This window comes from Physella acuta, unplaced genomic scaffold (assembly GCF_028476545.2).
Source record: "Physella acuta isolate Inbredline_101_S28 unplaced genomic scaffold, ASM2847654v3 ptg001064l, whole genome shotgun sequence".
Taxonomy (NCBI): domain Eukaryota; kingdom Metazoa; phylum Mollusca; class Gastropoda; family Physidae; genus Physella; species Physella acuta.
Window position 1 is genome coordinate 467831 of NW_026732581.1, and position 13024 is coordinate 480854.

At 35.7% G+C, this 13024-nt stretch overlaps 1 protein-coding gene across 1 annotated transcript in view; it reads left to right on the forward strand.

The window, feature by feature from the left end:
• The window catches only part of LOC131955370 (putative leucine-rich repeat-containing protein DDB_G0290503), a 45227-nt gene that overhangs the window by 19193 nt on the left and 13010 nt on the right, over positions 1 to 13024 (forward strand). The window contains exons 6-7 of the mRNA XM_059319490.1: positions 7366 to 9203; positions 12625 to 12741. Of these exons, the coding sequence (XP_059175473.1) occupies positions 7366 to 9203; positions 12625 to 12741 (1955 nt within the window). The remainder of the gene's footprint in view (positions 1 to 7365; positions 9204 to 12624; positions 12742 to 13024) is intronic.

Consider the following 13024-nt stretch of genomic DNA (forward strand, 5'->3'; position numbering starts at 1 on the left):
GTTAGGGGCGTAGCTAGATAGTTGGCAGTGGTGGGGGCTGGGGTAACTTAGTAGCAGCGATGGGGGCCGAGGTTTAAGTATGAGCGTTAAAAGACTTATAAAAAACATTAAATACATTACACATTAGAAAAATTAATAAAATATATGGCAACCAGGCTACACTCGCTGATTAATCTAACTTGATTGTGTTACAGTACAATCACACCCTTTATAATCAGTGACTGGTAAAAACCGCTCACCAATGTTAACCTAAATTGGGAAGGGGGGGAGGGGGGCGTTATCGGTACCGTAAATAAGCAGGGTTTACTCCAAGCAGGTGAGTAGATAAGTCGTTTAAAAGAAACCATTTTTTATTAACGCATAATGTATAATCTCTCCAGCAATTGTTATTAAGAAATGACACTAGTCTTTGTAGTTATAAATGTAGTTTCTATCAACTTTAGCGAGAGAGAGAAGCTACATTCCATTCTTGAATCCATTGCATTTAAGAGAAATAAATATCACGGATTCTTGTATCGCTATTGGACTAGATATTATAGGGTCGGTGTTATATCTGGGGTCTATGTAACCCGTAGTTATACAGTATGAGGATTTTAACTACTATTATGTTCCGCTCTAGCCATTTAGTAGTTCTTCCTAGAACTTCAACTTAGAACACGACGACATTAACGTCGACAAATGATTCGACAAGATGCTATCAGTTAACTTCAATATATATTACACTATAAAAATACATAGGACGACTTGAACGAACGATACAAAGACTTGACTAAACTACGACTTAACCTTAACACAACACAATACAAGACTACCTAAAATGTTGCAACTGTGAAAGTGGTCACCTACTTGAACCACTATTATGTGAGGATACCATGACCAAAGGCTGTCATTATGCCATTACACATCTCAATGATGCAGTTGATAATGATCTCTATAAGATGCATATAGGTTTTTTCTTCCTATCTTTATTAAGTTACTTGACTAATCGATTAAGCTTGCAAGTATCGTCCATATAGACGTCTCAAGAAACTACTCTCCCAGTTGAGTCACAGAGATCATATACATCCTTACTCTAAGACGATCAAGAAATAACTAATACACACACAATGCACGGCAACCAGTTTCTACCCAAAACGTGAATACGTTTCCCCCGCGTCATCATTCCATTCGTTCATTATATCTTTCACACCAATATTCTTTTGCACCAACATACCCTGATTAAACACACATAATAACACTACCCCCTCTAGCCACAAGCTAATAATATTTGTTTCAAATAATTAACTAATTCTCCTACATTTTTAGGGTTCTATATTGTTTCATATCACTTTCCGTTAATCCCTGGCATGCATCAAATCCCTTACCTCCTATCAGTACAAATAACTGTTGTAACCCCCAGTTAGAAAAGTCGGTGTGGCTAGAGTGGAGGGTGATAATGTTCAAACAAAATATTAAGAACTTACGAAAACTATGACACGATTTTGTATATTTAAAACTATATACATGTATACATATGAAAACATTTTTAAAGCGTATTTCTACAACAGCACCAGTTATTCTATTGTAAAATTATTCTACTCCGCTACCCATCAAATTCACAATGGATAATCGACGAACAAGTTATTTTCTAAAATAGAATTGATCAAAAACAAATTTAGAACCCTTGTGCACAAGACATTAATAAAAAAAAAAAACGCCAACATTTTGCATGTAAAAAATTGTTGGCAGCACCATCTTGCGAAAATAACGTTTCCCACTGGTATCGTCTTACATGAACCGAGCAAAACAACACGTGTATCAAGATAAGAATGTGGGGATCTACGTTCTACACTCATAGCTTGTCCTTGAGATGTTACAATTTTCTAACTCGTGAGTAGGTAAAAAAAAACATGTCGGCCTATAGCTGACTTTGCATTTCTCCCCGCATCAAGTAGGGCAAAGGATTTCTGGCATGAGAACTTTAAAATTACGGTAAAACTGCTGATATAAAGTAGCTGATTTATGTAGCAATGCAATCAAGATTAAACTTTTGATCTAAATTTAAGATTTAAAAAGCATAAAATAACGTATACATTTCACCTGATCAGTAGCACAATCTAAATCTGGAATGAGGGCGTGAGTCATGTGATTAGAATTTAAACGTAGGGGCTAGTTATGTTACCAGCACCTAACATGTGGGGGTGACTCATGTGACCAACATATCATATACGGTGACTAACACATGGGTCTCTAAACTACGGCCCGCGGGCCGTTTGCGGCCCGCGAGGTCCTCTCATCCGGCCCGCGGAGCTCTTTTTGTCCACGGAAAAATAATGTTTGTTGGAGGCGGCTGAGGAACTATGCCCAGAAAATTCAAAACGATTTGAAAATGTAGCTTTGGGTGCAGATACCATTGCCCGCCGTGTCGCAGACATTGGTGAAAACATTGTGACTCAAATAGCGAAAAATGCAAGCAAGTTTCGCAATTTTTCAATTGCAATGGATGCAGTGTTTCTTCCAGACTTTTTTTTTCTCCGGGAAGGGGGTGAGGGGTGGCGGTCAACATTTTTCGGGGGGGGGGGGCGGACACTAGTAAAAGTGTATGTTTATTATATAAAAATTCATCTCGTACGGGGGGAGGGGGCTGTAGACTTTCTTCAGGGGTGGGGGGGGGCTGAGCCCCCTTCCCCGAAGAGATGCCTGGAATAAACTCTGAATGGATAAATCGCTGGACAGCTGTTCCACCTCTCAACTGCTTGTGTTCATTAGAGGTGTGGATGAAGATATAAACATAACACAAGAGCTGGCTTTTATTACACTGTTACCGGATAGGGTATATTCAATGAGTTAAAACAACATTTGCTGATTATAACTTGGATTGGACTAACCTCAGTTACCTGCCTGTTAATGGAGCAAGAACATTAATGGCATGAAGAATGGCTTGGTTGGACAAGCGGAGTAGATGTGTAATGAGAAAAACGTTCTACAACCTATGTTCCTGCACTGTATTATTTATTTAACAGCAAGTTTTTGTGTTTCTTTCAGACTTTTTTCTCCGGGGGGGGGGGAGGGGTGGATGTCTATATTTCTATATAAATTATATTTCGTGGGGAAAGGGGAGGTAGCCATTTTCAGGGGCGTGGGGTAGGGTGCTCTACCAGCCCGAAGAGATGCATGGAAAAAACGCTGGCCCCCGAACTGTTTTTTTTATTGTAATGCGGCCCTCGGGCTAAAAAGTTTGGAGACCCCTGGCTAACATATAAGATAGGTTAAACGCATAATTAAATTATATTAGAAATAAAAGAAAACATAGCATACTACACAAAATCTATTTTGCTCAGCCTTCTAACATGCGAGATGTGTTTATAACTGTATTATTTATAAAACAGAGATTTTTGATGCTCCAGATAGAGAAGATTAAAATATTTATTTTACTTTCTGAAATACAAGATACAATTATAACCCTTTAGTCAAGTTGTATCTAATGTGTAGTACGTTTAATAAACTGACAAAATTTAACAAAAAAAACACATCTTCTTCGTTTGAACGCTTGTTCAATTTTTAAAAATCTTGTAAAGTTTTTCTGCAACACATATTTACTTGGTACTAAATTTTGCTACAACTTTGCAATGACATTTGTTGGGTTATCGCTACTATCCTCTAGTACTGAAAGTATCCTAATATATAAAAGGCTGTGTGCGCTCTTCTCTCTCTCTCTCTGTCTGTCCGGAAAATATTTTCGCCGGACATCACGTCAGAATCGGCAGCGATATATGGATACTTTTATACGGACTTTTGTTGAAAATAATATGTTAGATGTTTTAAATGTATAACCACAATTTTATTTAAAGAAGAAAAATAAAAAATAAAGGCGTATTCGAATGTATAGAAACAGTATTATTTATGCAACCGGAACAGTGTTTAAACTTGGGGCAAGAACGCATTTAACAATGATGTCGCTTATTGTTTACACTAAAAAAGAGCACGAAACTGATGACGTCATCTTCCGAGTTTAGAATAAAAAGAAATGAACTATTTCATTCAAATATGATTTAGAGCTATGTACGCTATGAAATGTATACAATACGATTTTCTCGGCCTAAACTTAAAATTTTTTTTTTATCTATTTGGATTCTAGATCTAGAGATTCTAGATATTGATCTAGATCTAGATATTCTAGATCATCTAGATCTAGAGATTCTAGATCATATTTATCTAGAGATTCTAGATCTAGATGATCTATGAAGCTAAGTTGTCGGGTGCCCGACAGGGCACTTCCCGGCGCCGCAGGCGCTTCAAATTTGGCAGGATCTTGCCTTGGGGCGACAGAACAAGGGGGCCGGTTGGCCGAAAAGTCTACGATGAGGGGGTCAAAACTGACCTCGACTGACCGGCGCCTTATATGAGCGAATTAATTAAGCATTCAAATTCAGAGTGTTTTCGAAAGCCTAAGCCAGGGGTTCCCGCGGGGGGGGGGGGGGGGAGGGGGGGGGGCAGGTGCAAATCAAAAGTTTTGTCCCCGGGTGACTGGAAGGGTCGCTACGCCTCTGGAAGGAGTTTGTCGATTTAAAATAGGTGGTGCCCGCCACCCTACCGATATTTTAGAATGTGCTCTAGAGTAAAAAAAAGGTTGGGAACCCCTGGGCAGCATGCCTAGTGTGTTAATATTAAGCGACGCATAGTTAATTTCGGTATGAATAATAATTTTTAAAAACATTTTATTTTCATATTAATACTAAGCTTACTCGTGCTTGTTTTTGTTTTTTGGTTTGGGTATAAACACATCTGTTTAAAATAAAGTATATAAAATAAACGTAATATTATAGTCCAATTGAGACTTCCAATTTTTTATGTTATATTTTTATATTTATTTTTGTTTTTATTTATTTTTATTTTGAGAACCACTTTTTAACTCGTGGGAATAAAAGTTTGACATACATTCATACTCCAGGGTCAAAGGTTGCCTTGACATATTCACACTCGTATGCCTGTTATGTAAATCTCAAGGCCAAGACTCTGGTGATATAATGTAGACAGCTGAGCTCTTATCTTGATGCTTGAGTTGTTTTTATTCGTTGCATGTCACGTGATACGTGTGTGAAACTGAGTTACCACACCCATGCGTATTTCTTTTAAAAAATGACGTCGGTTTATTCACCTTCAGTAATTCACAAAATTTTAATAGTTTAATTTGTATTTGTTGTTTTGTTGTTTTATATCCATCCGCAGTTTGATTATTAATTTATCTTAAACTAGTTATTCCATTAGTGCTATTGTTGTTTTTGAGGTAAGTTAAATATATAGGGCCAACAATTTCTTCTGTATAGATTGTTATATTTTGGTTATATTTTTTAAAACCGCCCTGGTCGCCATGTTTCGTTATAGTGCCCACTTTTATAAAAGGATAGTTGACATACATGCCCTCAACACGGAAATTTGCGAGTTTGAAGTAAGGAGTTGCTCAACAAAAAATTTAAAATTACGAATTATATTCAGTACAGTATTACTTATAATGTATTCCTTTAAAAATGCCTCTGAAAGCTAAATTAAACAAAAAAAGAAAACGAAAAATTACCTAGAAATCTTTTCTAAAATTATAGTAGGGCACTAAACATGTAGTCATTTTTTTTTTAAATGTGAGATCCATGAATTTTACTGACGTGTCAGCATGTTTTTTTTATGTGGAAATTCGGTGAAAGCACAATTCTCACAAGTTGTTATCAACACGTCTTAGCCTATATGTTTTTTTAAACCAAACATTTTGGTATAAATAGACGGTGATATCCTCACAAGCTAACAGAAGCAGCGGTTTAGAGAAGTCTCCAGTTCGTGTGATACAGAACTACACAACTCTACAATGTCTGCTGTTTTAGTGACGGCTCTGTTGGTTGTAAATATCATGTTTACCTGTGGTGAGTACATTTGTATATACCTTCAACACAAATTAGATGGCAAAAGATGTATTTATTATTTGTATATTTGTATGTAAAAACTGTTTTATTTTATAAAGAGGACAGTGATGTAGTTTAAAAAAAATATGTCAAAATTTTTAATTATTAATAAAAAGTATTGTTACCTTATGACCAAGCACCGCGGTATATAAGTATTCACTTGTTGACGTAATTGTCGACGGACAGAGGAAATACATTTCTTATTTTCTTTTTATATTGACATGTAGGGGCCTACTAGAATAGAATGATTAGCTAAGTCTTCATTTCTGTTCCAAAGTTTGAGTTAGGTTTAAAACTGAAATCAATCACGCCGACCAAAAACTTAAAATATGTCTAAATATTCCGATTTAATATAATTTAAGATAGGATGCTTAAAGCAAGACACGTATTTTCTCATATATGAGTACGAAACCTAACTGTTTCTTGACATCATCATCAAAAAAATATTGGTGTTACCTGTTTCAATCAATCACTTTCTTCTGAGTAGTTTTTAAATGTACTTTTGACGTTATTGCCTCCAACACACTTAATTATTGCCTGTTTTCTGTTCTGGACCATGTGATTTGTTCCTTTAAATGTACTTTCAATGTACTTTACGACATCATTGCTCGCAACATACTTAATTATTGCCTGTTTCATGTTCTGGACCATTTGATTTGCTTACAACGACATCAGCCAACTTTTATTTCCGGAACAACTTAGCTAGTCTTTGTCCATCCAATAGAAATGCGTTGCTTTCTCTAGCTAATGCTCATCATTTTATCATTTACCGTAATGGGATGTTTTGGAGTTGCAATCTTACCCGTTTTTTTCGATTACGCCGTTCCCTAGCACAAGTCAATTCTACACTAGCAAATTATAAAGCGTTTTAATCTTTATCCAATTTGTATTAAACATAAAAGCGTATACATGTACGACTTTTGGGGGCTGCCGTTTGTTTTACGGTTGAGATATTTTATTATAATATAACATAATAGATTTTTAAAGTTGAATTGTTTTGCATTCTACTAGTTAACGCTTATACATAGTTATTTATTTAGTTTTGTGATATGTAAATTAAGAAGTATTATGTTTACACAAACGTGGATCAATAAGCCTAAGTGTTTTCAGTCACTGGCTTTGTCCTAGTAATTTAAATACGCTAACACATATTGAATATTAATTTACCTCCCCCCCCCCCTCCCGCCCCCCCCCCCCCCCCCCCCGATAATAATAATACAATTTATTGTATCAAATACCATTTACATGTTTGTAAATTTAATTTTTGTTACAATTAATAGACTTCATTGGAAAAAATGTACCACGAACGAATTGAAATAGATGTAACTATTTGGAAGTTGTTGTGCTGAAAGTGTATTAAAAAGCTATTTCTTAAATAATTTAATTTGTCCGATTCCATTGCTTTATTTTAGTACATTTTTTTTTTACATTTCAGGACTTGACATTTCACTACATAGAGAATATTATATGGAGGGTAAAGTTTTATTCTGCGCCAACTTACATTGTATGGATAACACAAGAGGAGAAAATGAAATCTCAACTCTTGTCAACATGTCAGTCTATAGGATCAGTGAATTAGAGGGGAAGATTGTGTTGGCGTCTGTATCAGAATCAGATTCAAGTGTTCGAGATTATAAAGTAACTGGATCAAAAGTTGATGGAAAGTTTTCAAAGGTTTTTGGAGAGCTGACTGTATCGTTTACAAAACCTGCTGATTGTTTTAGTACAGTGTTTGGATGTGATGTGTATTACACAAATAGAAGGGGTCTCGTTGAGATGAAAGAAAATAAAACCAAACCTGTTGACCAAGACAATCGTAACCCGCTGATGTTGATGACCTTAGAGGCTAAAACTCCAGAGTTTGATAGAACAATTGATAGAATGTCAGAGTTTCTAAAAACATTTCATGATTCTGATCATCTAAACAGTGCTGACTTGAAGATGAATTTACAGTTTTTAACAATCGGAAATCGTTCTAATCAAATATATCATGGAAAAGAGTTACATATAGAACATAGAGACATGATATTAGCTAATGTTACAGAAATGGTCGAAAAACTACTTAATAAAACATATTTTGATCAAGATGCTAAAATAGAGAAATTAAACAACAAGCTAAACGATTTGCTTAGGTTATTAGATGTATCAAATCTTATTAAAACAGACCAGGATTTAATATTTGCAGTATCAAAGCTTAACAATACAGTCAAAAGTTTAATGTCTGCTGTATTAAAGCTTAAAAATACAGACACGGATTTAATGTTCAAAGTATCACAGCTTAACAATACACACACTGATTTAATATTGGCAGTAACACAGATTAACAATAGAGACAAGGATTTAATGTTGAAAGTATCACGGCTAAACAATACAGATAAGGATTTAATGATGGGAGTCTCAAAGCTGAACAATACACACAATGATTTAATGTTAGCAGTATCAAAGCTTAACAATAGAGACAAGGATTTAATGTTGAAAGTATCACAGCTAAACAATACAGACAAGATCTTAATGTCTGCTGTATCAAAGCTTAACAATACAGACATGGATTTAATATTGGCAGTATCAAAGCTTAACAATACAGACAAGGATTTAATGTTGACAGTATCAAAACTTAATAATAAAGACAAGGATTTAATGTTGGCAGTATCACAGCTTAACAATACAGACAATATCTTAATGTCTGCTGTATCAAAGCTTAACAATACAGACAAGGATTTAATGATGAAAGTATCACAGCTAAACAGTACAGACAAGATCTTAATGTCTGCTGTATCAAAGCTTAACAATACAGACAAGGATTTAATGTTGACAGTATCAAAACTTAATAATAAAGACAAGGATTTAATGATGAAAGTATCACAGCTAAACAGTACAGACAAGATCTTAATGTCTGCTGTATCAAAGCTTAACAATACAGACACGGATTTAATATTGGCAGTATCACAGCTAAACAATATAGACAAGGATTTAATGTCTGCTGTATCAAAGCTTAACAATACAGACAAGGATTTAATGTTGACAGTATCAAAACTTAATAATAAAGACAAGGATTTAATGTTGGCAGTATCACAGCTTAACAATACAGACAATATCTTAATGTCTGCTGTATCAAATCTTAACAATACAGACAAGGATTTTAAATTGGCTATGTTTAAGTTTAATAATACAAACCTCGAGTTAAAACAAAGTGTGGAAAATATTAACAACACAGTTCAAAAGATTTATAAAAAAACTTACGAGCATGGTGAGCTACTCCAAGAGATGGATGGCGTAAGTTTTATATTTTCTTTTTTATATTTTTCTTTTTCTTATATACATATATATATATATATATATATATATATATATATATATATATATATATATATATATATATATATATATATATATATATATATATATATATATATATACATATATATATATATATATATATATATATATATATATATATATATATATATATATATAAAGCAATGTATGTTTGTGTGTGTGTGTCTGTCTTCTGTCCTTTATGCATTACTACACCTCTCATATATAACAATTATTACAACCACCACAACAGTAGCCCAGATAATGAGGGAGTAGAACAAGCACCGTTACTACAGATCGCATCGAAAATACCAACACTAATGGTGAATGCGGGAGCTCATAGGGTAGAGGCATTGAGAGATACGGGTTGCTCTACTATTGCTGTAAAAAGTAGCTACGTCGAACAGCACCAATACACGGGTGAATGGAAAATGGTAGAGGTGTTTGGTGGCACGGTCGTACGCCTACCGATAGCACTGATAAACATTAAATCACCGTATGTGACGGGACAAGTCCGAGCCTTAGTGTTCGAACGGGGATCATTCGACGCAATCATCGGGAATGATATCGGGAGAGAGACAATACCACAAAACTATCATTCTAATGCAGCGGTAAGGTGAGATTTGATCTGGTCACAGTCTGGGATGGAGTACACAACGAGACGGCGGTGAGACAACACACGTGTAAGACATTTGTTTTACAATATACATTATGTAGCATGGCGTCTTTCGACAAGTGGTACCGAAGGAGAGAAAAATCGACGTTGTATCCAAAGTTAAAAACAAGTACCGGTATCCTTTTGTTAAGTTTCTTTCGTATGTATGTTTACTGTGTTTATTGTTAATTGTTATATACCAGAAATGTAAATGATGATGTTCCTGCAGAGACTGAAGGTGGATTGTACCCAACAAAAGTATGCTACGGGTGGTGCCGAGTCAACGATCGGTTGTCGTTTGTGTGTGAGGTTTTAACATATTTCAAATGTTCTATACAGGGTTACTATGTTGCTATTCTCTGGAATATAATATGTACATGATGCCCAATTCTTTGTACTAGGTGTATTTTACAGAGTACAAGTTTGATATGGTGCGTCTATTCTGTGTACTACAGACTTACGGAAAGTCAGTGGAGAGATCACGTAACAGTCCTATTGCGGCTGTTAACATCATAGTTATGTATATATACATATTGTGTTGAGTTATTGGTTTTCTTATATTTTTTGTTAATTCCGCGGATTGCATCAGCTAGGGACAGATGGAGGGTATGTGGTGATGTAATGTGTATGAAAGGTGAATACGTGGGACGGATCACTGCGTGTGTGTATGTATCATGTAGTGAGAAGCGAGGCCGGGTGTGTTGACGTGTATGTTGTTGTACGGAGTGAACGAGGGTACAAGGGAAGCGACTGGTCGGGTGACAGTGGCTGTGTTGTGAGTGAGAGAAAGGTGGTGTGTAGGAATGAGTGCGGGGGACAGTTGAAGGTTGAGTGTCAAAGCAAGGTGGATTTTGTGACTGTAGGACGGGAGATAGTGAAATAAAGAATACTGAAATAGTATCGTGTTGTGCTTTCTTTTGAGATTCAGACAACCCTCACAGGAAGGGTTCTGTAAAAACATAAATTTTAATTTTGCAAGGGCGGCGCCACGGAAGGGTCCGATTTTTATCAATATACGGTATATAAAATAATAAAAGTGAATTGCAGTGACACAGTTCATCCGATAAGCATAAAACTTTGGTGAGTTCATTATAAAACTCAAAGGAAGGGTTCTGTAAAAACAAACATTTTTAATTCGCAAGGGCGGCGCCACGGGAGGGTGCGATTTTTCTCTATATACGGTATAAAAAAATAAAAGTCGATTTTGGTGTGACACCGTTATCTAATAGCCATGAGACTTTGGGGGAGTTGATTAGAACAATTCAGGGAAGGGTTCTGTAAAAAAAATATCCTTTTTTAATTTCGCATGGGCGGCGCCACGGGAGGCTGCAATTTTTCTCTGTATACGGTTTATAAAAAAAAGTCTACTTCGGTTTCACACCGTTCATCCGTGTACCATGAAACTTTGGGTAGATGATTAGATCACTCAGGGGTAGGGTTCTGCAAAAAAAATATTGTTTAATATTGCAAGGGCGGCGCCCCCCGGGGGGAGGAAGCGATTTTTTTTTTGTACACGGTATATATGCGGTTCATCCGAGTGCCATGAAACTTTAGGGAGTAGATGAGAATACTCCCGAGAATAATTCTGCGAAAAAGAAAACTATAGTTTCTTATGGGCGGCGCCAAATAGGATACAACTTTCGTCAATACACGGTTTGGCGCCCAAAGTTTTAGAGCGACTATGTTGGAACTTGGCATCCGTAAATCGATCGTCCTGCATAGCGAGTAAGGGGTACTACTATATTCAGCGGTAAAACTACAACATGCTTCAAAAAATTACTTTATAACGCGAGGAAATCCTTCTGTACAGTTTCGTCACCTTGCGAAAGATGAAAAAATAACTTTTTGAATATGAGGAGCCTACTGTAGAGTTTCGTCACTTTGCGAATGATGCAATAAGAATCTATTATTAGACAATCCAGTCAGAAATTGAGAGCGAGCATCTAATAATAGACCATTAGTAACGCTAGCATATTGCAACAGTCACACTGATGTTTAAAACACGTCAAATACTTTTTTTACGTGTTAAAGAAAAAAATCCTGTTCGTTTGTGTCACTTTAGCGAATGACGAAATCTGCATCATTATTAACAGGATGCTATTTAGCACAATGGCGCCTGTTAGTTTTAAGGAGCCAGGGGTCGTACGCCGCGCCTATGCGGTAGTGTAATCGGGGGGGGGGGGGGCTGAGAGCGCCCCTCTACGTCTCTGGCACATGGGCGGTCACCGAATTGTGTTCTACCATTTTATTTCGGTGAGTGATTAATGTACACTCAATGTTTTCATGCGGTAGTGTAGGTAAACCCGTGTCCCGATATTTATGATCCAAGCGCAGGCATTGTTTACATTTAAATAACTCACTTTTAGAATGATGTATATATATATATATATATATATATATATATGCGAAAGTGTGACGTCACACCACCTGAACCCCCCTCCCCCTACTCCTCGTCGCACACCGTCAAAAAATCACGGAAGTGTTTATGTTTGAGCATTTTCTGGTTGCGTACTTTTCAGCAAAGTTTTGTTTGCACATTTTTCTGTGTGCTCATTTTTTCCGTTGCGCATCTTTCTGGTTACCATATATAATATCTTAAGAAACAATACATGAAAAAACAAAATGTTGTTTTTACTTTTTTAGATGTAATTATATCCAGTCCATTAGCACACTTTTTTATGCCTAGATACTTTTAGTAATATTTTATTTATATTTTATTCACAGTTAGGGTGTAGACTTTTTCTCCTTCAAGATGTACAAATCAGAAAGGCTGTTACACTCGAACCTAATCGAACTGCATGTGATATGAAGACTGACGGTGGTGGATGGATTATCATTCAAGTATTAACTTTCTTTTGAGCTTGTGTGTAATTTGTTAAATAAAAGATTTTAGCAGGCTGGATTTTTTAAAAAAAGTAATATGTGGTAAATATTATTTGAACATTAGATTAAACACAAAGTGTGTGTAAGATAGAAACAAAATGAAAAGGCTAGATGTAAAATCATTATAATCAATTTTCCTTGAACGTTTTCATTTTGAAATATTGATTTTAACCCTATATTGCATGAATTGATATTGTACATTAAATTAGCTATCTGCAAATGAATTAATCCAATTGTGTAT